This window comes from Podarcis pityusensis (genome assembly GCF_964106645.2).
Source record: "Podarcis pityusensis genome assembly, chromosome: 5".
In the NCBI taxonomy this organism is placed as follows: Eukaryota; Metazoa; Chordata; class Lepidosauria; order Squamata; family Lacertidae; genus Podarcis; species Podarcis pityusensis.
In genome coordinates this window covers 45646842-45673326 of record NC_138032.1, presented here as the reverse complement: position 1 = coordinate 45673326, position 26485 = coordinate 45646842, and the positions used below count along the sequence as shown (strand labels likewise).

Sequence of the window (26485 nt, the reverse complement as noted above, 5' to 3'; positions counted from 1 at the left end):
CATCTTGAGGGGGCACGACATCCGGTGGAGGTGAGAACCGACCACCGGAACCTGGAGTACCTCCAGACCACCCGCAAGCTGAACCAAAGACAGATCCGGTGGGCGTTGTTCTTTTCCCGGTTCCAGTTTCGGATCCGCTACATCCCTAGCTCTCAGAATCTGAAGGCGGATGCCCTGTCCCGGAAACCTGAAGACAACGCAGACACGGTACAGCAAGCAGAACCCACCACGATCCTACCTCCAGCCGCATTCCTGGCCACCCAGGAGGCGCAGCCACTGCAGGTTCGGGTGCGGGAACAGCAGCGGGTCGACGCTTGGGCCCAGGAACGACTCCGGGAGCTGGCTGAAGGGTCCAGCCCACAGTATCCGGGGCTGGTCCTGCATCAGGGCCTCCTGCTGCACCACGGTCGTCTGTACATCCCGCCAGGGCCACTGCGGCTGGAGGTTCTCCGGATGGCCCATGATGCCCCAGCAGCGGGGCACTTTGGACGGTATCGGACCACCCATCTGGTCAGTCGTGAGTTTTGGTGGCCCCGCCTGAAGGCTGACGTGGCTCGCTACGTTGCTGGTTGTGATGTCTGCCGGCGCGCCAAGGGACCTACCGGGCGACCCCCCGGCCTACTTCAGCCATTGCCAGTTCCACCGCGCCCTTGGCACACAGTTTCGTTGGACTTTGTAGTGGACTTACCCTCGTCTCGTGGCTGTACCTGCCTTCTGGTTTTCTCCGACCATTTCACCAAGATGGTGCACTGCGCTCCCTGTCCATCTGTACCCACAGCCAAGGAAACTGCTCAGCTGTACCTTCAGCATGTCTTCCGCCTGCATGGACTACCTGAGCGCGTGGTGTCCGACCGGGGCGTTCAGTTCACATCCCGGTTCTGGCGAGCATTACACCAGACCCTCGGGACAGAGGTCTGCCTCTCGTCAGCCTACCACCCACAGACCGATGGCCAGACGGAACGGGCGAACGCGGTGCTGGAGCAGTACCTCCGGTGTTACTGCAGCTACCAGCAGGATGACTGGGTCGACCACCTGGCATTGGCGGAGTTCGCCTATAACAACGCGGTGAATGCGTCCACCCAGCAGACCCCGTTCCAGGCCAGTTATGGTTATCATCCACGGCTGTTTCCAGAGGTGCTGCCGGCATCCGCGGTCCCGGCGGTGACGGAGTGGCTTCAAGAGCTCCAGTCCCAGCAACAGCTTTTGGTGGAGCAACTGCACCAGGCCAAGGAAGCGTACAAAGCCCAGGCCGACCGCCACCGCCAGGTGGGGCCGGAACTTCGCGTCGGTGACCTGGTTTGGCTCTCCACTCGCCACCTCCACCCCTCTCGACCTTCGCGGAAGTTGGACGCCCGCTTCACCGGCCCGTTCCCTATCGTAGACCAAATCTCTCCTGTGGCATTCCGTCTCCGGTTACCCGCAACCCTGAAGGTTCACCCGGTCTTCCACAGGTCCCTTTTGAGTCCGGTGGCCCCACCCGACGAGTTCCACCCGAACCGTCCCCGACCGCAGCCAGTGTTGGTTCGGGGAGAGCCTGAGTACGAGGTGGAACGCATCCTGGACTCCCGATACCGCAGGGGAAAGCTGCAGTATCTCATTGACTGGAAGGGGTACGGACCGGAGGACCGTTCCTGGGAACCAGCGGCCAATGTCCACGCACCTGCCTGCCTCCGAGAGTTCCATGCGACGTACCCCGGCAAGCCGGGTCCGGACCCTCGGTTGAGGGGGGGGCCTGGGAGGGGGGATGGTGTGATGGCCTGGGATTCCGATTCGGAGGATGAAACAGAGGAATCCCAGCCTGCACAGGAGTCCCCGCCTCCAGGGCCGGCTGAACTGGGGCAAGGCCTAGATGCTGAAGAGCCTGCACCTGTGGCAGTGCATCAGGAGCTGGCCCCAGGTGAAGCCCTTCTGGCCCCAGAGGGGCTTGATGACTCAGTGGCCACAGGTGAGCCTCCTCCAGGGCCCAGTAACCCTCCGGCCTCTCCTGATCTGCAGAGGCTTAGGGCAGAGAGGCGAAGGGAACTGGTTGCCCCCAGGAGGAGTGCTCGCCTTAAGGCCAGAGGAGGCGGGGCTCCTGGGGACCGGGACCGCCCCTGGCCTTAGAAGAGGATAAAAGCCCAGTCAGCCCGGCCCCAGGTTGCGGGAGCAACGTCGTTGTTGGCTTCGGACCTTCCTGTGTTCCTGATCCCTGCTCGGCTTCCTGTTCCTGACTATCCGGTACTCCTGTTCCCTGCTCGGCCTTCTGTTCCAGCGTTCCTGTTCCCCGCCCGGCTCTCTGCATCGGACCTCACCCCTCTTCGTGTGGACTCTGCTACACTCACGGTACCTTACCCCCGGGACCAGCACAACATAAATGCTCAGAGGCAATTCTCAATTCCATCTAGCCACTGTCAGTGCAAAGAAGAGGGGTATTTATAATACTTGAAATTCAAGCACAATGTTGTACTAAGTAGAGATATAGATATCTATTAGGGACTTTCAAAGGTGAAAAAGCAACAAGATTAGGCAAACATTTCTTGTAATAGAACAAACAGTAAGGCACTGAGCAGACATGGTCAGATTCAAAGTACCGTATTTTTCGCTCTATAGGACGCACCCGACCATAGGACGCACCTTGTTTTGGGGGGGGGGACAAGAAAATAAATTCTCCCCCTCTCTGCTCAGCACCCCTTCAGCGAAGCGGCAGGAGAAACGGAGCCCCTTCCATTTCTCCTCCCGCTTTGCTGAAGGGGCGCTGCACAGCTCTCCCTCTCTGCTGAAGCCAGGAGCCACCTGAAGCCTTTGGAGCGCAGCGGGAACTCACGCTGCACTCCAAAGGCTACGGGTTCCTTTCGCTGACCCGAAGCCTTTGGAACTCAGTGACCCCTCTCGCTCTCCAGGCTTCAGCAAAAGCAACGCGAAGCCTCCGGAGCACGGGGGGAGCTCTCCCTCTGCGCTTCAGAGGCTTCGCGTTGCTATCACTGAAGCCAAGGAGCCTGCATTCGCTCCATAGGACGCATACACATTTCTCCTTCATTTTTGGAGGGGAAAAGTGTGTCCTATAGAGCGAAAAATACGGTACATTAGAAGGCATCTTTGGATTGATGGGGCTTTACATAGAGAAAATATCTTCATATCCCAGTTCACAAACTGCAGTAGAAGAGCACATCGGTTAAGGGCCAATGGTACTTTAGATAGCAAATTACTTCACTTTTAAACTGTGGTCCGAAGAGAGGGTTCAGTTGAGCCAGGATTGCAATCAGCCAGAAGAGTTAGCAGTAGACAGCACATGTCACCAACATTGTGTTGATAACACTCCAGTTAGGCCCCTTGGGCACAAACCATGGCAGGACACCGCCAACCACTGCCCAGAACATGCTCATGATTGCTGAAAGTTATGTACCTGGCAATCCTGAAATTAATAATTTCGGAGGTGATTACTTTTAGGAGCCTTAAACTGTTTTTTTTAGAAGTTTTAATTGTATTAGTATTGATATGTTTGCTGCCCTGGGCTACTCTGGAAGAACGTGCAGGGTATACATCTAATAAATAAATAATATGCATTGTCTTGAACTCCTTGAAAACAAATCCCCTTGCAATAGGTGGCTCAGCTTGAATCATAGAGCTATTTGTTTTGCAAGCACCCTCAGGCCTAGGTGCCAGATTAAGACATTTTTATTTGCCCAGACATTTTAAATTGTTTTTATGGTGTCTGTTCTGCTTAGTAGTTTTGCATTTATGTTGCCTCTCAGTTTTATTGTTGTTTAAAGGACGTTATTATATTGTATTTTTATGATTGTGCATTACCCTGGAAGCTGTTGAATGAAGGATAGTTGAGAATATATTTTTTAAAAATAACTAACTAAAAAAGAGTGAGAATCCTTGCACTTACCTTGTTTGGAAGAAGAACAAAACTTGGCATCCCATGTTTTCTCTCAGGTCATCTTAGTGGATTCAATACTGCATATACATCTGCACTACATGCAGAATTTTTCTTTGAATCAATTGCCATAGACTTAGACACCAATATAATCTAGCGGGATTATTGTTCAAGATTGTTCCTTCCCTGGTTATTCCAACCAACCAAATAAATAATAATAATAATAATAAACCATTCTACTGAGCTTGTTTTGGGATTCCTGTCTCCCTTACAACTAGTCTTTCTAAAATCCATTTTAAACTAAATAGCTACATAAAAGGCCCATTGTGAAAAGTAATTGGTTTGTGGGACACCCCAATAAAAATAATAAAGAGACTGCCAAAGGCAGTTTCCTGAGGTCAATTATCTTTTTGTTCCTGAAAGTTGGCTAGTAGTCAGGTCTAGCATTCCATTTTACAGATATGTTAATCAGTTTCCAGGTGGTGACCTACAAATCTGACCTCATCAACTGCCATAGGAAAAACAAACCATCAGAGTAAATTCTTCAGGCTATAAACAGTGGACACGTGCACCTTGACAATCGCCTCACTGAAACAGTGCACAAACTCACCTGAAAACACTATTTAATTGCTCATCGTCTAACATTGTGTATGCCATCAAATGCCAACAGTGTCCTTCAGCTCTCTATATTGGACAAACAGGCCAAACCTTACGCCAAAGAATAAACGGACATAAATCTGACATCAAGAATCACAAAACAGAGAAACCAGTAGGAGAACACTTCAATCTCCCAGGACATTCTATACAAGATCTCAAAGTAGCTGTTTTACTACAAAGGAATTTCAGAAATAGACTGGAAAGAGAAGCTGCTGAATTACAACTCATTACCAAACTTAAAACAATGGAGAAACCTGGTCTGAACAGAGACATCGGATTCTTATCTCATTATACATGACTAAGCCATTTCTCACCTTCTCACCTTCTCACCCCTTGCCTTTTCCTGTAAGACCTATTACAGTCGTTAAGAGTCGTCAACAGGCTCATCTCAGCTATCTGCCAATCTCCGATTCCCACCACCCTTCTAAGTAATACCCCTCCCCACCTTCTCAATATATAGAAGGATCTGGTAACTTCTGTTTCAGTGTATCTGAAGAAGTGTGCATGCACACGAAAGCTTATACCAAGAACTAACTTAGTTGGTCTTTAAGGTGCTACAGGAAGGAATTTTTTTACTTCGACTATGGCAGACCAACACGGCTACCCATCTGTCACCTGAAAACAGACATGGTAGTGACATGTTGTGTGGTTAGCCTGGAATTCAAATTTGGTACTCAGATTACCCTGCATGTGTTGCATCTTTGGTAGGTATCTGAGGAAACCATTTCCTGCAAGGACAGTGGTTCTTGATTGACATGATACTGTTCATTTAAATGCATGCACATTCTGAATTACCACTTACTAGTGAAATAAGCTTTCTAGTAAAGGTAAAGGGACCCCTGACCATTAGGTCCAGTTGTGAACGACTCTGGGGTTGCGGCGCTCATCTCGCTTTATTGGCCAAGGGAGCCGGCGTACAGCTTCCGGGTCATGTGGCCAGCATGACTAAGCCGCTTCTGGCGAACCAGAGCAGCGCACGGAAACTCCGTTTACCTTCCCGCCGGAGCGGAACCTATTTATCTATTTGCACTTCATGCTTTCGAACTGCTAGGTTGGCAGGAGCAGGGACCGAGCAACGGGAGCTCACCCTGTTGCGGGAATTCGAACCACCGATCTTCTGGTCAGCAAGCCCTAGGCTCTGTGGTTTAACCCACAGCGCCACCCATGTTCCAAACTTTCTTGTAAGGAGGGGCAAAACCAAAACTGTTCTAAAACTGGTCAGGTGACAACTGGGTTTGCTATCAATGAAACTGATTGTTCAATGTACTTTGGCCAGAAAGAAAGGGAGAGAGGGAGCTTCTAAGTTGTGCTAGCATGTTGCAGTAAAGCATTAAAATAGTCCTGTGCCTCTAAGGGTAGCCCTATTATTAGACAGAATTGATGTGGGTGTCATGAAACGGCACCAATTTGTAACTTTAAAATTTACTACTGATGCATTTTTCTTTCCAGAGAGGGGTGCTTGTGGGGTTTTCTCTCTCAGGTGCCACCATAACTTGCCAACCTGCACTTTGACTTAGAGATACAGCAGCACAATTTGCTGTTCTGTCTCCTGAATAAAAATACCCTCAACTGGCCCCAGGTGCCCCCTTAAGGATCAACACATTTAATGTGGCAAAAGTGTTCATCTTGTCTACAAAAACTCATGCCAAGATAAATTTGTTAGCTATTAAGAGCTCACTGGATATTTTGGAATAGTGTATTCTGAAGGGGATCTAATCACAGAGCTGAAGGTATTTACTACAGACCTCAGCATATTCATCTAATCCAAACCACACTTTGCCACATGCTGAGAAAATGTCACAGAGGTAAATAAAACAGACAAAGAATATTAGAATTGCATTCTGGGCCTGGAGCTGAGTTCAAGGGATACCAATGTGAAAAGGTGAAAGGTGCCGAAAGCACACACTGCTCACAGTAAGGTTGGCTTGCTGGCAGATGATAAAGGCAGATGGAAAATCACTTACCCTGAAGCACTGAAGTAAATTACGAGAGAGATCCCCTGAGAAGACATGAGGTGAAGCTCTTGATCAGAGAAACAACACTGGCATGCATTTCCCCTTGATACTCCTTGATTTGAATTTTCAGTTTTGTAAAGGGCACTGGGTTGACAGCCCTAGAAATGTGCATCTGTTCCTTTATAAAGCAAGCAGTGTTGAGATGCTGGCACTTACCTGCTGTCCACATGGCCCCAAACCAGACTCCAAACCTGACAGCTTCATCCCCCTCTTCACCTTTATGTCCATTCCCTAACGTTTGACCTTTAATTATAGTCTAATGAATGAGGTACTTTTCTGAGCAGAAACTGCTTTATAGCAATTTTCCCAGAAATGAGCTCAACAAATGTGTCTTGTTTGTTTTTAAAAAGATACCCAGCACTTTTTACTCCCACTTTTGCCCCTAACACCCTTTGGAAATGGCACTGTGAAAGTCTCACACCATATTTCAAAAAGTAAAAGCCAGGACACACGGAAAGTTGTTGAGTTTTTTAAGAAGACCCCGAATTGTCGGAGTTTCTTTTATATACAAAAATGCCAAATTGACTTGCCTTTGAAATCCTGGTAATGCGGATGTTTGGCAGCCCTAACAACATCTGTGTGACAAAATCAGGCTGCCTGTATAAGCTGTCCTGCATCATCCATCACTTTTTGACATGTGAGAATAGCCAGCTGCCATTAGGAGCCAGGTAAGAAATTTTGGGGTGACTGCTGAAACCATCTTTTTTCACCTACTCCATACTGCAAATCTGAAGAGTTGTTGATCAATTCAGTTGGCTTTTCCAGCATAACAGGCATGTAGTGCAGCCATGGAGGGGACTTGGCTTCACTTCAGTGGTGAGCACTGATGTTTACCCACTCCCATCATTATAGCTGACCAACCTTGTGAAGAGTGGATATGGTGTTGATGAGGCCATCCCTCTGAATGCTAGACTGCAGGGGGAGATGGTTCTGCTCCTTAGCTTGCTATCGGGGCACTGATCACTGATCAGTTACCAGACAGGTTAGAGGTGCTGAACATGGATGGTACAGGAAAAAGATGTTACTCTTCACTAAGGTAGATGACCCACACTTTTTCTAGTTTTTTCCCTTGCAAGTCTTTAATTAAATTGTGACCTTTAACCTCAAAACCAGTCTCACATGCTCATTGCTGGTGTGGAAGCAATTTGACAGTTTGCATTTTGTAGATATGAATTGCCAAATAAATTAAGTAATTTGACCAAGAAAAACCATTCTCACTGTGGAATGATTGAAATCCGAACCCCCGTATTTCTATTTGAGCACTTATTTAAGTGGGCTGCAGCCACACATCACAAACCCCTTTCCTTTTTTGCAGAACATCAGCAAACACAGCTGACTGTAACAAAAAAATTATTCATATTCATCCAACCTTAAAATCTGCTGGGAATGATCCAGCTGAAGTAAAGCACTTTTCAGCTTGCTCATACATATGCTTCCTCTGAAGTTTAATCCTCTTGAGTTGAAAAGAATTTCCTTCCTGGTAAGTTTTATTAGGAACTGTAGCCTTACAATTTCCACTGACTTAGCACATGATTGCCTATCTCAGTTGAAATCAACAGAGGTTAAAAGTGCTTTTCTTTAGCTGGATCATGCTGACATTATACAGGACAATGACTCAAATATCCTTGGAAAATATGAGCTCACTAGGAACCTGAGATGACGTTTCAGTTATGCTTTTGCTGCTTTCATTAGCAAAAGGGTCAAGGTGTAGGGGGAAATGAGAGCAATGATATGCTAAAGTCAGCATACATCCTTTTATCCTACGAGGAGCCACCTGTCTATACAGAAACATGCCAGATTACCTGCTGGTATTAATAAACTTAGCTTTGTTGACTCTGGTGGCATTGTGCCAGGGTAAAGCAGCTACACCTTCAACTATGTATTGTTCCAATTTGTACTGAATGGAGACAAATTTCATTATAAAGAAAACAAAATAATCACATATGCATATAACAGCATTTTAAGAAAGTTGGGAAGATGTTTTGGGAAAGAATATAAAAAAACCAACCTGTGTAAGGGCTTACCCACACAGCTGGTTCAGATGTTCTTTTTCTGACTGCATTTAATTCACCAGTGCAATATTGGTAAGATGGTTGCTCCAACCTAAATCAGTCTCTGCTGGTCCATGCAGCTGATGCAGCAAAGATACTAGGAGTTGTACATTGCATATTTTGTTTATAGTGAGTTGATTGTTATGATGGTAAGAAAATGTAAAGAAACATAATTTTAAGTATTCACTAGTATCTTCAGGAAACAAGACACGAAAGACAGAGACCCTAACAAGAATAATAATTGCTTCAGAAATTAAAGACAATGGCAATTCCTCCAATAACTAAGTATCTTTGTCCTTTATATAAAAGCAAATGATTCCCCATCACAGATTACTTGATTTCTGTGAAATAAACACTTAACATTAATAGTTTTCCAAAGGGGCTTTAATATACAGTTCTGTATTCCACCAAACAAAAGATCAATATCTTTGGAAAGTTTTTTTTAATGAAATATTTATCAGGCTTTCTCCTGGGAGTTTTTCATCCCTGAGGCAAGAATACATCAAAGACATTTTATTTTAAACTCTTATCCCCATTCTTCAGCACCTCACACATTGACATTATTAAATGGCTTGCTAATGAATGTTAATTAAATCTCTTTGGTTGAAAAGGTTTTGGTGTGGGGAGGTATGATGTAAAATGTAAACAATCTTTAAATGTTGCAGAACTAAATCAGTGTCTTCCTTTTAACAGGTACGAAAATGTAAGGTTGGTTATATTTCAACTCTATATTTGATACATGAGAAACAAATTAATGAAAGATAGGCATAATCTAAATGTACAGTCAAAGATGTTGCCATCATACTAGCTATCTAGCATAAAAAGGAAATACATTCACCAGTATGTTATCGCATACCTTCCCAATGTTCCTAATCAGTTTTGAGAATGTTTAACACTATGACTTTAAACTTTCACAGATTAATGTTGTTCCGATAAAGTGATGAATTCTAAGCTTTATATTTTCTTAAGCTAAATTATTAGCATTCTAGTTATTTTTCATGTTTTTTCATGCTGAAGAAGAGGTAGTTTAAGCCAATATAGATATGGATCTTTTACAGTTGATTACAATTTTATATGCAATGTATTTACTTGGAAGCAAGTATCACTGATTTCAACTGAACTTAGTTCTAGTCTTGAGTACTTTGAAGTACAACAAAAACTGTAAAATCGAAATATCTGCTCCAAATATATCTATAGGATGGGGAGTGACTTCATTATGCGCAGCATTCAACTAACTGGGCATAAAAAATAGCACTGCCTATGCCAGAATGCTACCTTTAATGAAAGAACACAGTAACCTCGAAGAAATATTTTGCTACAAATTATTTTAAAAACCATAATATTATTTAATCTGTATTCAAAAACATTTTAGTTCAGCTGGACATGCCAATGTCTCTTTTCCATTCTAGTGGATGAGGTTTAATGATGCAATGGTGTTAGGCTACAATTTTGGGAGGTGGGTTGCTAAGCGGGAAACCACCTCCGGTGAAGCGTGAAGCTCTGGCTCTCGTTCCTTGGTAGTCATGCTCTATGTTACTCAAGGCTCTCTCCTTTTCCCTTAGGGATGGAAGTAGAAAAGAAAGAAAGAAAGAAAGAAAGAAAGAAAGAAAGAAAGAGGGCATATTATTACATTTTTTATCTCAGTATCATTTTGAAAAGTTCCAAAAGTTTTAATAGCAGCAATAGCTCTATCAGGAGATCATTAAAAATAAGTTGATGAAAGCTTGTTTAGCTAAACAACCACAATTAGATGCCTGTTTGGATCTAATTAGGGGACTGCTTATGGTACGCAGAATTATTAAAAATTAGAACTAAATGAGCTCTCCTAATGTTACCCTCTCAAAATGGTCACAGTTTCTCATTAAAAGAATAATAAATGTAAGACTTGGAATTTCTAATCTTGGCACTGTTCCTCCAAATGATTATTTGTTTTTCAAATAAAAAGCTGAAATCATCAAAGGCAAAAAAGGGATTTTTCCCCCCTTTGTTGAATTTTAATGAAGAAATTGTGTTAGCCATTTTCACAATTTAACAGACTTATAGAGATAATTATCCAGTTCTTTTTACACAAAGCCAACACTGCCTATATAACTTTGAACTGATAGGTATGACCATTAGACTTAAAGCCATAGGAAGAACAATCACAACTTGAATTTAGCAGCCTTAAGAGAAAGCAGCATAGTTTAACTATCCACTCAGATATTTAATGGGGGGGGGGGCCAGGAGAGCAATGTGAAAGACACATTTTCCTGAACTGAGATGTACAACTACATAAATGGAGCAAAATATTCAAACAAATTTATCAGATCACTGTAAACTGGTGGTACTACAGCACAAAAATGCTGTATTATATTTTTTTCTAACAATTTAAAAAAAATATTTGGACTTTTTATGGTACAGATCAAAGCCTCAAAAATGTCTGAAGCTAACAATAGGTTGTATGTATCCAGTGCTAGTTATCCCCAAAGCATACCCACTAAAATTAATGGGCATGTCTCACCTAAGGTCCATTACTTCCACTGCATATATTTTGAGTAGAACTTAGTTGGATACAACCCTATGGTTCAAAAAACTAAATAGTTTCCTGGAGAATATTTTAAATTTGCTTCCTAGTAAATGTTTTCTTTTAAAAAGTAATTCAAGGACTGTGGCACTGAGGAAAAGAGAAAGGGTGAGATTGTTGCAAGCATGTATGCAACTGCACCAAACTCTCCTAAATAATGACTAATGTGCTGTGATCCAAACATGCAACAGAGAGCAAGAAGCAAAAGAGAGCTTATGACGATTTTCTGTAGCAGTCCCACAATCATGCCCTACACTGCAAATTTATTCAAGCTGTAATAGACACTGGACTATATACTACACTAGAAAGAAGTAGCTAAACATGTGCAGGTCCCCTTGACTACATGACTATTTTGGAGGCAGAAGGAAGGGGAAGGAAATAATAAGAAAAAAATAAAAATAAAAAAGAAGAAAGGAGATAGCATAATTCTCCTTTCTGGACTTATAAACATAATTTACTATGGAAGTGGCATAAAACTGACAAAAAATGAAAACCTCATAGTACTGTATGTAATACTCATATATATCTAGGCGTAACTCTATTCCTTATAGATGGTCCATTGCCCTTTAAAAATATAATAGTAGCAGGAAATGAAATTGTAGAAATAAAATACGGCAGAGTGAATTTCTTCCCCTGTAATGCTGAAATGGAAAAGCAAAGCCCAGGGTTCAAATTCTAAAGATTATAGCTGTTTTCAAAAGGACACTTAGCTGTTGGAAAGGGATAGCTAGACATTATGGTAGCTTTGTGTATTGATCATAAAGCCCCAGGAAGGCCATTAGGCACGAACAATTGTTGCTAATTCCAAACATCAAGGCAACATTATGCCATTTGCAGATGGGCAGAGGTCGCCTTTGATTGCTGACTGTTTTGCTAATTCAGTCATCAGAACTGTTTGCTATCTAAAAACATGAAGTTCGGGTGGTAAAGGAAGTAACTAGTTTGAAATCAAATTCCATATTTCTAAATGGGTACTAGTGCAGGTTCTAAAAATCACGTTCTAGCACAGGAAGGAGTGCTAGAAGGAATATATTAAATTATTTGAACTGCCCAATGCACATCTAATTCATAGATGGGGAGAAGCATGATTGCAAAAATCAATACTGGTGACTGAGAACAGAATCAAGAGACTATTAGATCAGGTAAATAGCGTGTACATGCAGCTAAATAGGCATGTGTGTGATCACATGAAGTTCTAAACATGGGGTTTCTCTCATGTTAAGTGGTTTCTGCATAAGCAAATTGTGATGTTTGAATGATTTTGAATTGACAGGTGTGATCTTGAGAATTTCCAGAAGCAGGGATGGTCCAGGGCATGGGTAGGCAAACTAAGGCCCAGGGGCTGGATCTGGCCCAATCACCTTCTAAATCCGGCCCGCAGACGGTCTGGGAATCAGCATATTTTTACATGAGTAGAATGTGTCCTTTTATTTAAAATGCATCTCTGGGTTACCGTATTTTTCGCTCTATAAGACACACCAGACCACAAGATGCACCTAGTTTTTGGAGGAGGAAAACAAGAAAACAAATATTCTGAATCCCAGAAGCCAGAACAGCAAGAGGGATCACTGTGCAGCGAAAGCAGTGATCCCTCTTGCTGTTCTGGCTTCTGGGATAGCTGCGCAGCCTGCATTCGTTCCATAAGACTCACACACATTTCCCCTTACTTTTTAGAGGGGAAAAGTGAGTCTTATAGAGCAAAAAATATGGTATTTGTGGGGCCTGCCTGGTGTTTTTACATGAGTAGAATGTGTGCTTTTTAATAATAATAATAATAATAATAATAATAATAATAATAATAATGCATCTCTGGGTTATTTGTGGGCCATAGGAATTCGTTCATATTTTTTTTTCAAAATATAGTCCAGCCCCCCACAAGGTCTGAGGGACAGTGGACCAGCCCCCTGCTGAAAAAGTTTGCTGACCCCTGGGTCCGGGGTTTTGTAATATGTAGCTGGTTTTGGAAGACTGACTATATACTCTGTTCAGATTCCCATGTGAAGGAACAAAGCCCTCACCAATGAGAAACAGCAAAGCAGTTATTGGCATCCGTCTGTCTCGAGAGACAATGGAGTGCGCCTTCTGGGGTGAAGTCAAACTGCTAACACCCCATACACCAAACAAAGCAGTGATGGGATGCAATTAAAATATGTCTGGAAATAGCAAACTCAGAGAGGAATTCAGCATCAAGCTATTATGATCATTACGTCAGTGCAAGCATTTTTTCTTGGAAGATGAAATGATCTCCCCTTTCCTTCCCCTACAGCCAATTTGGGGGTGGAAGTGGGTGCACGAGGTATGCACAGGGGAGAAGGGGGGAGCCCTGTTGCACTAGCAGGACTCATTGCACTGTCTCCTGCTAGTGCAACTGTTTACTTGAGTCTGGACCAACATAAAAAGACCAGAACAGAAATTAAATGCAGGGGGGAAGAGGGCAGGATGTGGCTGAAAAAAAGAGTTGCAATTAAAGGATTAAGAAAGCCGGGCACTGACATGGAAAAAGAGATAAAACTACACTTGGGGGAATTTTCACACAAGTGACTTACAGGAAGTACTCAATATTTGGCAATTTCACATATCTCACCAGGGGAACATGTATCTACACACATGAGATTGCTGTCATAATCCGATCTCAGCTGGGCAGTAATTTATTATTAAATAATGTAATTATTACCACCACTGGTACTATCACTTACTTGTTTTCATGTTCCTTGCGTTTTTGGGTGAGGTATTTCTTCTTTACATTTAGAAGCTCATTGGCAAGTCTTTCAATTTCATATTTGTATTCTTGACTCTGTGATTCATACATGTTCAATTCAGAAGACAAAACCTTAAAAAAAAACAAGAACAAACAAATGCCATGGGTGATTTGTTGTCTTCTTGTACCTATATGGCTTTTATAAATAATTGTTATTTAAACCTGTCCCTGCGCTGGGTAACAATTCTCTCATTCTGTAACACCATGATGCATAAATTTATATACTGCTTAATTTCTGGATGTTCGTAAGCAGTTTACAAAGCATAAAAACCAGTTTCACAACATGGTTAAAATACAGAATCATTAAAAACATGCCATAGTTAAAATACACAATACACAGCTTAAAATACACAATAAAACAATGAAACAATAGTTTCATTGATACCAATATTGATAGCAGTTATTATATACAAACTATTTCCATTTGCACAGCACATGAATAGATATACTATACTTACTGTGACATTCTGATAGTATGAAACCTCTTTTGAGAAATTCAAGAACAATATTCAAGTGGCTTAAAAATAATAAGGCTTAGAAAAGAACAAATTTAATGTTTTGTACTTGTGTTTTTCTTTCTCTGAGTTGAATCAGACTAAGTTACAGAGTCAACCCCCTGAAATTAATGCGCACGAGATTCAGGTAGGTGGCCGTGTTGGTCTGACGCAGTCGAAATAAATAAAAAAAATTAAAAAATAGCCCACCAGCACCTTAGAGAGCAACTCAGTTTGTTCTGGGTATAAGCTTTTGTGTGAGTGCACATTTCTTCAGATACGAATATTGAATATTGAATACTGAATATTGTTCTTGACTATCTCAAAAGATTTTTCATACTATCAGAATGTCGCAGGAAGTATAGTATATCTATTCATGTGCTGTGCAAATGGAAGTAGTCTGTATGTAATAACTGCTATCAATATTGGTATCAATGAAACTAAATGGTTGTTTCATCGTATCTGAAGAAGTGTGCATGCACACGAAAGCTTATATCCAGAACAAACTTAGTTGGTCTCTAAGGTGCCACTAGACATTTTTTTTTTTTAATGACTAACTTAGGTCCATTAATTTCAATGGATCTGCTGTACCTTTGTTGGCTACAACTCTTTGACCATAAGCACAGACTGCTATTTTAGTTTCAAACATTACTCTATGAGCCCACAAACTTTAAAACAACCCAGACAACTAATTGCTGCGTTTTATCCAATGTCTCCGTAATATGTTGAGTACAAAAGCCAGCACAAAAACCTTAATAGTCATCTCCTATCCGAGGTATAAGCTGCAGCCTTAGTTATTACAACCTATGGCAAATGGGTATTACTTTTCATGCTGCTTTCCTTAGAATACATAAACAGGGACGGGAGGAGGGGAAAGAATGTACTCTATTGTATTTTCATGCAATGAAAATGAAGGAAGAGCACTACATTACATATTAGCTGTTGCTGGTTAACATGGTGCATCAAGCGGTTCCAGGAGGCATAAACAAGCTTTTCTCACCCAAGAAATCCTGCCTTAAAGTGACAAGGGGTTAAGAAAGATTACTCTTGTCAGCCCTCTAATAAGATGCGAGACTAATATAAGTCAATGCACCGTTAGAGAAAAATGAAGGATTTAGCAATGTTTTCTCAATCCGTTTCTGCTAGCTTGTTAAGGACAGAAGGAAAACTATTTTGACGGGGATGTTAAAAAAAAAACTCATTTAAAAAGGAAATTAAGTCTCGTATAAAAATCTGGCAGCATCTCCAAAGACCCAAGTGGGATGCACATTTATAGTAATAGGCTGTAAATTTATGCTCTAATTAGATTTTAATTTCTTAATTTTATAAAAAAATATTATACCACGAAATGCAAACAACGTTAGGAAATTCATACAATAGCTTTCTTCAGAACTGTATGTGTAAAGAACTCGTGGGCATTTCCCAAAAAGCACAGTTCATGTGATTCATAAGAATAGTCATGCTAAATTATGGATCACCAAACTTTATGATAGTGGCAGGTTTTTTCCCGTTCTGTTTCCTAATGATCCCAACATGGAATTTGCTTTTTTCAAAGCTGCCACACACATCTTTATCAAGTTATCCACTATGACCCCAAGTCCCATTCCTAGACAGTCACCATCAGTTCAGATCCCATTAGCATATATGTGAAATTAATCATTTCCCCCCTATTGTGCATCACTTTACTCTTGCTTACATTGAACTGCATTCTCTTTTTATTGCCCATTCTTCCAGTTTAGAGAGATCCTTTTGAAGCTCCTCACAGTGCATTTCCATTTTAACCACCTTGAACAATTTGCTGCTTCACTGCTCATTCCTAAGCACAGGTCCTAATGCCTGTCATTGTGGGAGCTCCACTTTCTACATCCCTCTGTTGGGAGAACTGTCCATTTACTCCTACACACTGCTTCCTGTTTCTTACCCAGTTACTGATTAATAACAGAACCTTTAGTCATTCCATAACTGCTAAGCTTACTCCGGAGCCTTTGGTGAGGTATTGTTTCAAAAGCATACAATATCAACAGGTTCACCTCTACCAATACGTTTGCTGACACTCTCAAAGAACTCTAAGAGGTTAGTGGTACAAGAACATAAGAACAGACTGCAGGATCAGCTGAAAGTCCCATATAGTCCAGCACTATGTAGTCCGAGTGGCCAACGAGCCCAGGAAAAGCCCACAAGCAGTGCAGCTGCTTTCTCTCTACCCAACAGCTGGTATTCAGAGGCAAACTGCCTCTGAAAAAGACTTTACCAAAAGCATGCTGCTTCTGCTTCGATATGTTACTCTGAAGAATTCTGCCTCTGAATTTGGAGGTCCGATTTACCTTTCTGGGGTGACAACATACTTGTAGTTCTATTCTTAAAGTACTTATCCATGAATTAAGAAGTATACCTCCAGGTTCAAAAGATTTTTCAGAACACAAGTCCTTATGTCCCTGACAATAATGATTTCCTACTTCCTGGGGCTGCGGAGTACAATCTATCTATTTCTACACTTACTATTTATATAATGAATTATTGGAAATGACTCTTACTTTAAGTTGCTTGGTCTTCTCCCGCAGAGTGTGCCGATACAACTGCAACTGTTCTGCTGCTTCTGGTCCAGGCTGACGGGCCAAGAGGTGCTTCAGCTCTACATACAGTTTTTCCTTCTCCTAGGATGTAAGGTGAGATGAAACCAATTTGGAAGTTACGCTTGTCCACTTGCCACCTTAGAATGTATGTACAATCCAGACCATAAAGATTTTCATAAGCTAACTGTTTTTGTTTAGCTGTGGTGCTTTACTTCTTCTCAAACAAAAAATCCTATGTGCTATCTTAGTAAATATGGTTTATCCTGAATCAATTCCTCCAACAAGTGAGTCCACTTATACCGATGAATCTATTTTGCACCTGTACTACACCAAGTGGCTACCAGCAAGCATATGAAAATGTTGCACAGTATATTAATGAAAACTGTAAATCACACTGTAAGACAGTAATGAGATAATCCTTTCTAATTTTCACAAGGTTTTACAGTTTAAAAACTGTTCATTCTAAGATATTATTTATATTTTTATCCTAAAACATTTGCTCTGCCACTCAGTATCATAGTGCTTTTAAGCCAGCCTGCAAGAATAATCATATATAACATATATAACAATTAGCCAAGCACTAATATTCCAAAAACCGAAGAAAGCTAACAACATAATTAGAACAGGGCAGCACAGATTTAACAACCACCATACAAATACATAATTATATGGATAACTCATAGGCACAACACAGAACTTTTATCAAGAGCATATGCGAAAATACAAACATGCTGGCCTATAATGCTGATTCAAGCAAAATAGAAAAGTTTTACATCTTTTCACTGTTAATTTGAGCTGAATTTTGTGTCTTTTTCACTATAGTTTTGCGTCTTTTTAACGAAGTATGGCAAATGCATCTCAAACTATATGGTTCTACTTTTGCAGGTATTCATGTTTATTGAGGTAGCTAGTGCAGAACTCAAGGTTTGAGTTCACTGATTGCAGTTGCACTTTCATCCTTTTCCCTAGGCTATATAATTGGGCTTAAAACCCCAGAGTGTTTAACATATCATATTGAAGAATACACTGCTGAAGATAAATTCAAATTCAATCCTTTGTTGTAATTTTTAAATTGATTTTATTATCTTTGAGGTTTTTTTAAAACAATCAAGCTGTGTGTAAATTCTATAAAATAAATAATAATCCTAGCCATTGGCATTTTTTACATGCAGAGTTCATCTTGCAACACGCTTAAGATTTGCATTACCAAATCCACTCCTAATGTACCAGTATTCTATACTTAGTTACAATCACCTGCTCAAAATTAATATTCTGTTGAAACAACATAATGTTTGAAATATGCAATGATGTACTAACAAAACTGATTTAGTCTTCCCTAATTTTCATGATCTTGATCCTGCCCTTTCTTCAAAGTTTGAAAGAGAGGTGACTATGATAGTGATGTAAAACATGCCCTCACTATACAGTTTTTGACAAATGCTGAAGACACACCACTTTACCCTGGCCATTGACACTATGCTTTTGGGACCCAAACTATTTTTGTGATTGCAATTTGTTTTAAACTCTTTGCGCTGTATTTTAAATTGTTGTGATCCACCCTCAGATCTTAGAGTGAAAGCGTGGTAGAATAATAATAATAATAATAATAATAATGTAGAGAATACTTGTATGGGTAGGAATCCATACACCTGCAAAACCTTTGAGTTTGGCCACTGTTGTATCCCAGTTTACTTAGACTTTTTTTTACATCAAAAAGAGTGCCAGCAATTATTTCACCAAAGGTCACCAAATCTGGTCTCCCTTTCATCCTACACAAAGTTCTTTTCGTTTCGGGCTTCCTGTTTCCGGTGCGCCAGGAATGGAGTTTCTCTCAACACAGCGGGAGACGGACAGAGATAATCAGATAATGATGGAGGAACTTCATTATCTGCATTCCTCTTCGGTTGGAAGAGGATCCAGGCTCTCATCTGCCATTTGCCTGGCACTCTGGCACTCGCTTCCCCATGAATGTGAGGGCAGGCAAAGGCACGGGGTGCATGGAGCACTCCGGCTGCTGCGACACACACACACCCCATCCTGTCCCTAGAAACATAGGTTATCCTGTTAAGTGGACTTTAATTGGAGTAAACTACAGGCACATGCCAGAGACGATGAGATAAGAAGCTGCAAAAACAACGCAGCTACAAGGATGTGAAAGGTTTGGATTGAGAGCAGATTTCATTCAGTGAAAGAGACGGTGGGGGGAAAGGAGCCCACGGTTTACTTACTCAAGTTTTTTCTCTACATTTATGATACGGCAACCCCCACCCTAGAATGCAAGTTTTATTTTAAAATATCAGCACAAGTGAGCATGGAATAAATTGGAATAGAATATGGAATTTAACAAAATTAGAAATTGGTATGTGAGAGAAAGGAACTGAGAGGTAAGGGGAGAGAGAGAGACGCTATGCTTTGAAAATTTAGACCAAAATCCTCCCTAATCTCCATTATCCACAAAGGAATGTGTTTGAGATAAGGTTAAATGGTCATAAATCAGTGGAAGGGAGGAAATGAGCCTACCAGCTGCGAGAATAGAAGTTTCTAGATTGACTGTCTGGGAAAATGGTAAAGACGGCTTGTTTACTGGAAGCCGAATCACAGGATGAAGTGATGCAGTGACTTTTGGAAACTGTGAGATAACATGACGGGAACCATTAACAGTTGCAGGAATAATGGATATACCACCTTATATGGATGGGGAAACATCATGGGAAAAATGGTCACATGCAGGAAAGAATAAGGAGTACAGCTAAAGTTCCTCACTTGAAAATTTATAAATTACCTATTATGCCAACACTAATTGAAATCACAAGACTGTAGCTGTTATATAAGGGATTATTATATCTGGATGGAATGGAATGGAAATTATTAAAATTTTGGAATGCAGAATAAATGTAGAAGAATGAACTCATCAACTCTAGCATGCGAGGGGGCTAGTTTAATTAAATCGTATAATTTGACATATGAATATTTGGCATTATAATTGTATTAATTGGATAAAATTTGTTTTGTTATAATGAGGCTGTTATTGGAATGATATTGGAAAATCAATAAAAAATATTTTTTTTATAAAAAAAAAAACAGTTCTTCTAGTTTCTCCCTGAAATGATAGATGCAGTAGTTAAACACTTTGCTGGAAGAAAGTCTTTCATCTTTGTCACTGATCTTTTCATTCACATTTTGCATGGATTCTTTCTGCTTTAAATCCAGTCTCATTTTGCAATATTTGACAATGTCCTTACAATGTTCAAACAAAGTGGCTGCATCTTTCATGGTTTGCTTTGTGGCCAGTTAATCGGAAACTGAAAAGCAACATGACAGAGAAAAAATACAGTTGCTGAATGATGTCAAATATGCTTAAGGCCTTTTTAAAAAATGCTTTGAATTTTTCTTTTTGTTTGTGTATACGTGAGAAACATTTTATTGCTGTTCACAAAACTATGCATATTTTTGTATCACTAACTGTCATGGGCTCCAGAGAGGTACACTTCAAACCCCAACCAAAGAAAGACAAAGAAACTCTAGGAATAAGTTGCAATTTACCATTTCTTTATCCCAGTTGGAATCTGTATTGGATTTAAAATAGTTTTCATATATGTAACTTTCAGCTGTTTTTATATAAATATGTTTTAATATATATTTTTATATAGGTTTTGTGAAGTTGCCGCTTTGAGTCAAACTCAAAGAAGAACCATGGAAGTCAATGTATTTAAAGAACCTAAGTCTGTTAATTTCAGTGGGTCTACTCCAAATATGACTTAGTCAACCTAGAATCCCAGAATCTGTCTTAATACAGGTTTAGCACTTCATCAGACGATTTCTGTTCTATTGCAATTGTCTGTTAGAAATGAAGCCCTAAACTACGTACTAGTTTCTGGATTACCTTAAAAAATAAGTACTGCACAGTAAACAGACAAATATATTGGGAATCTGTCAGTACCTTAAATGACTCAGAAAAACAAGAGAAAAGGATGGTAATGTTAAAAGGGACATCCTTGACCAATTTTTTATTGTTTTGCTCGATGTATTTAAACTAGTAATGAGTTTCAGACACGCATTTCTGTAGAAAGCTTTGCATCATGAGACTTCAACCAGAAAGAAAGAAAAATATTTTAAATGGAGATGTAGAAGAAGAAAAAAGATTGAACCCACATGGATATTTTGCTTCACATTTAAGCTGCCTTTGCTGATCATCCTCTTTGCCTGCTTTTCTTGCTACTATGTAGCACTATAAGTCTTCCTGTCAGACTCCTGGGTGTGAATAAAAAGAATTGTAGAAAAAACATCTATCTACAGTACACATACTTCTAGTTAATCACTCAATTGCATGGAGTGTGGCCAATATTTTCAAAAGCAATTCATGATCTTGAAGCCTGGAGCCAGAGAGGCTGCACTTGTTATGAATAAAACTTACCTAGTTTTAGACTTTTTGGTATCCATGAACAAAGACACCAAAATAAAATGAAAAATATCAATATCATTTACAAGATACATTTTCTTTCACAATACAGCCTCATAATTATTACAGAGATCACTGTTTTGAAATTATCCCACAACAAAAACCACTAGTTTACTCGTAGGTGAAATTTCATTATGCAATTCAAAATAGGATCGAACTGTTTTTCACGCTGTTGGCTTTCCCATTAGTTGTGACTATAGAAGATGGCAACAGTTTTCACAACCAAGCATGTCCCAGCCTTGAATGTTGTACATGTTTGTATTTTGTAAGAGGGTCCTGGTAATATGGATAAATAAGGAGCAGTTGATAGACCGCTGGTCTTATTTGCAATTGGTTTCCAATTTATTTCTCTTGTAACCCTCAACAAGGACCAACCAAGTCCTCTGAACATTGTGCAATGGAGTGGATAATAACCCCATTTAGAGACAATGCATACATTTCTATTAGAAAGTGAAATCTATCCTATGCAGCTGAAACTGATTTCCTCTCCAATATGTATTACTGCCATCATCTAGCAGCAGCAGAACCACGTCTTGTATTACACCCATTATTATTATTATTATCATCACTAAACAGTATCTATTTCTTTTAAGTCTTGTCATTTAATTTGTCACTGAGTTAAGATACCAAATGTCAGGGAAACATCAAAAGGAAGTCCATTATACTTAATTCTTTCTTCTTCAAAGAAGAAGCAAAATGTGTGTTAACAGTGGTCATTTGCCTACATTCTGTTACTGTATTCAAGTAAGCCAGAAGTTGCACGGAACAAGGCAGACAGGACTCCTGAATCCCATTTGACAGAGTTTATCTTTCCAATTTACTTAAAAGCAAATGCAACCAAAATTATAGATACTAAAGAAGTTTGGTGGCTCTCTGTGTGCAGGCTGAAAGGCAAATCTCCTCATCTCAAAAAAAGAAACACCAAATCAAGTGAGTCCCATACCCATTCTATCTTGGATATAGCTTGAAGAGGGGTTTGCCTCCAATCCCCAACTCTTGCCCTCCCTGCTTCAAAGGCAAACCACCCCATTTTTATTTATTTTTTACAAAAGTGGCAGAAAAGGCTCATTAACTCCATTCTGTATTTGAAACGATACCCCAGAGGACGGGTAGGCAAACTAAGGCCTGGAGGCTGATATGGCTCAAACTAAGGCCCTTCTAAACCTGGTCTGTGGACGGTCCGGGAATCAGCATGTTTTTACATGAGTAGGATGTGTCTTTTTATTTTAAATGCATCTCTGGGTTATTTGTGGGGCATAGGAATTCATTCACTTCCCCCCCCCCCAAAAAAAATATAGTCCGGCCCCCCATGAGGTATGAGGGACAGTGGACCGGCCCCTTCTGAAAATGTTTGCTGACCCCTGCCCCAGAGCATGCTTGAGGCTTTGAGAATTTGACATGTCTGAGCTCTTCCCCCATAAATATACTCTTGTGTTCCCTTCTGGCTTCAGACAGCCCATAGCTTGGATATTCATTCACAAGTTTCTATTAAATATTTTCATTATTTGGATGTTTTATGCCACTTTGCTTCTCTAAAGCCTGACTTATTGCTGCTCGACATTTATGAGAAAAAATAATATAGGTTGTTCCAAATTAAAATGCCAATCATCCCTGAGTGAAAGTTCTTATTCAGAATTAAGTAAACATAACATGCCCTCTGATCATAAGATGGTCTGTCCCAAGCCAAATGCAGCTCATCTTTAAAACTAGTTGTTTACTAAAGTAAAACAAAGCCTATTAATTACAGAATCATTGCAGAGCAATGTACACCATATAAACATTAAATTAAAACAGAGTAACAGTATTCTCATTAGGGGGCTTAAAATAAAATACAAAAAATGTAATAGCCAAGTACTCAGATTGCTTTATATGTTGATGTCTGCCCTATTCCTTTGAAAAAGGATGGGCTGTATGCACAATTGAATAAATTAATGATGAACTATGAAAAGGGGGACATAACAAAGTGGATCACCATAAAATACCAGGAGAAATGCAGACTGCTGTTAACAATAAGGACAGAGCAAAGATAAATGAAACAATACATAGAGAAGGGCCACAGCAGAGACCCTATATCCTTGATAGACTCCTACCCCATTCCCATAGTAAATAATGCTTATGAGAACTGCACATCAAGGAAGGGACTCAGACTGGGGGTTTGAGGCTTTTCAGCATTTCTGCCAGTGTATATTATTTGTATAAATAAACCTTAGGATTATTTTTAGCAAATCCTGCCAGCCTGTAAGATTTGTTTTTCCAGTAGTGCTCGAAGAAGCCCATGGATCTGCCTCTAGGCTAAACCATGACAACATATTTCTGAACCTGTCACTCCATTTATTTTAATATTTTGTGTTTCCTTCTTCTGAATGTGAACTAGCTGCCGTCTTAATCAGATTTTGGTCCTACTAGTGCCTTGCATGATACAAATTCAGAATACATAATTTCAGCTACTAAGTTGCGCACATGCTGGTTGATGAAGGCTAATGTAACCCAGGTCATTGATCTCTGCTGTACAATGCAAGCCTGCAGAACTTGTGACCCACAAATAGTGTCAGTTCTTGGAATAAATAAATAAATAAATAAATAAATAAATAAATAATTGGGTAGGATCCAGAGTAGAACCTTTCAGCAAAGGAACAGAACTTCCAGAAAAAAAGCTCTGTACTACAGCATATGTCTACCTGTCCACTACCACCTAGCAACACACCCACAGGCCAGCACAAATAGCTCTCTCTGCAATCCAGACTACAATTCTATTGTAAGCAGAAAAGGAGAGAGAGAAAAGGCTAGAAGTCTTACACTAAATATATCATTCATTTGCAGAGGAACACTACATTTGCTGCTTGCTCACTTTGATCACTTTTCCCAAGCCAAGTTGATTATCAGAGGCCAGTATCTCAAGCCTCTTGAACTGCATGCTCTTGCAGATAACAGAATGCTGCCCAGGGAAACACCAATGCAGGAGCTAACAATTCTGAACACACAAGGGTGTTCACTTTGATGGGTTTTTTCCTGAGTCAGGCTGTTGCACTAGTCTAGAAAATGGCACAAGTGCTAACTCTGTCATTAGGAAGCCCAGTCTGTCATTTTAACTAGAGATGATCAACAGTCTCACTCCTAATGAAGATTTATTCACCGTCCAAGAAGTCACATTACAATTCTAGTCCTCCAATGCTGCTGCCTTGGTTACATATTTCAGAAATAACTAGATCCTTGTTAAACACCAAGAACCTCTCACTACATTTTGCAAATCCCTGCTATATATTTCTTCTGCTTTGCATGCAGAAATGTGCAGTACATATCTTTGCAAAATGCATTTTTTGTTTTACTTGTTGTTCTTGGACAACTACAGGTCACTGCAAACAAAAGTAATCTTTTATACTTTCTTTTATCTATATGGCGGGACATTCAATAAACCATTTGTAGAATATCAGCTATTAACAAATGTACAGACTGCACAAACATTATTGTGGGTGCTATCAAGCATTCTTCTTCTTCCCCTATCAGTCCAACATCAGCCTCCCCAGAATTCTCCTCATCATTTCAGATCACATTAGAACCCAAAACTGCTTCTCACATTTTTCTTTAGCAACTACCATCCTAAACTAATATTTCAGCACACTCTGCTTGGTGGTAGATACAACTTCTAGAGTAATTCTGGGTATTCCAAGAAAAGAATTTATGGCAAACAGAAAGAGCCAGAACTGCCGCTATTCATCAGAGGCTGAGGCTAATGTCATAATCAAGGTTCCAGCATTAAGAGCAGAATTTTAATAGAAAGTTTAAAATATTTTAAAAGCTGTGCTGCTTATTGTTCTAAAAAGAGCCCTAAAACATTTAATCTTACAAAGACTTTAATTGCAATTAGTGGAAGAATTACAGTGAGGTTTGACATTGCATTGATGAGGAAAACAAAACCCTCTGCTTTGAGGGTTTCATGTTTATTGGCATTATAACCAAAATGTCAACTACACTGAACTCCAGAACTATTTGCTCATGATGTAATGAAGCAGTGAAAATTCCAAGTGGGCTAAGAACCCTTCTGCAAGATGTTACATAGGAAGCTGATACTAGTTTAACTACAACAATGTGTAGCCCTGTTCAGTTTACTTCTATGAGCAAAGTGAGGTTGTTTTCTTCTTTTTAAAGTTTTTGCATAATAAGAACATTTTCAGCTCAGGATGCCTATGATGAAATGTTTTATGAGGCATATGAAAAATTAGCATACAGTAACCTTCACTTTTTTCTTTTCTTTTACAACAATGGGGGAAAGTTGCCTTAAGCTTTCCAAGATAGCTGCAATATGGATGTTCTCAAAAACTCTTCTTAAAAGGTCTTTCACTTGTGATAAATTTCAGCAAATACTTCTGAAAGCTGCAACGTTTCAGTTCATATAAATCAAGAAGTCTATGAGCTTCACTCATTGTCATGTGTGTGCCATATTAGACTTCCTTTTTAAAAGCTATCCCACCTTCCTTGATCAGCACTGAAAAATCATATTCTACAGAAGAGCAAAGACTCTTTGAGAAAAGAGACTGAACCTTCAACCTTTATGTTTCTTATTTTGCTTCCTATCTAGAAGCCTTCCTATACGCCTACACCTTGGACTTATTTGGTCAGCTGCAGCCCCTTCCTGTTCCGAAAAGCTGTCTCTATGACTTTCCGTGCCTGTTTGGGTTTCCGGGGAGCTTTGGCTGTGTTCCAGCCTGCTCTCCATTCCTCCCTTATCAGCTGGCCATCTAAGGTCAGGGGGAGTCGACACTAGAAGCTGCGGGCTCTCCTGTGCTGGCTTGAAAACCCAGCCTCCCTGTTCCTGACTGCATTCTGCAGCCGGCTGCGAGATTACACTTGGAGCTGGTGTATTCATGACACGCAAGCATCATCCTTTGCTAGGTTTTCTGTTTTAACAGTTGAGAAATTAGCCCTCAGTTACCCCATGCTGAATTGATGTCATAGCATGGATATCTGAGAAGTTAATCCAAACGGTGAGACCCAACTTGAAGGAAACATTTTCTTGCAGCTGGATTCATGAACTCACTATTGCTTTCTAGTGAGGGGC

General features: G+C 40.4%; 1 protein-coding gene and 1 long non-coding RNA gene across 2 annotated transcripts in view; one reads left to right on the top strand and one right to left on the bottom strand.

The window, feature by feature from the left end:
- LOC308477426 overlaps nt 1-26485 on the top strand; it is a 314602-nt gene that overhangs the window by 111524 nt on the left and 176593 nt on the right. The gene's annotated exons all lie outside the window — the stretch shown is intronic.
- Nucleotides 8949-26485, bottom strand: part of CFAP58 (cilia and flagella associated protein 58) — an 80359-nt gene continuing 62822 nt past the window's right edge. Inside the window, exons 15-17 of the mRNA XM_081006345.1 lie at nt 16932-17051; nt 13842-13975; nt 8949-10139 (exon numbers count right to left, since the gene is read on the bottom strand). Of these exons, the coding sequence (XP_080862471.1) occupies nt 10019-10139; nt 13842-13975; nt 16932-17051 (375 nt within the window). The 3' untranslated portion in view covers nt 8949-10018. The remainder of the gene's footprint in view (nt 10140-13841; nt 13976-16931; nt 17052-26485) is intronic.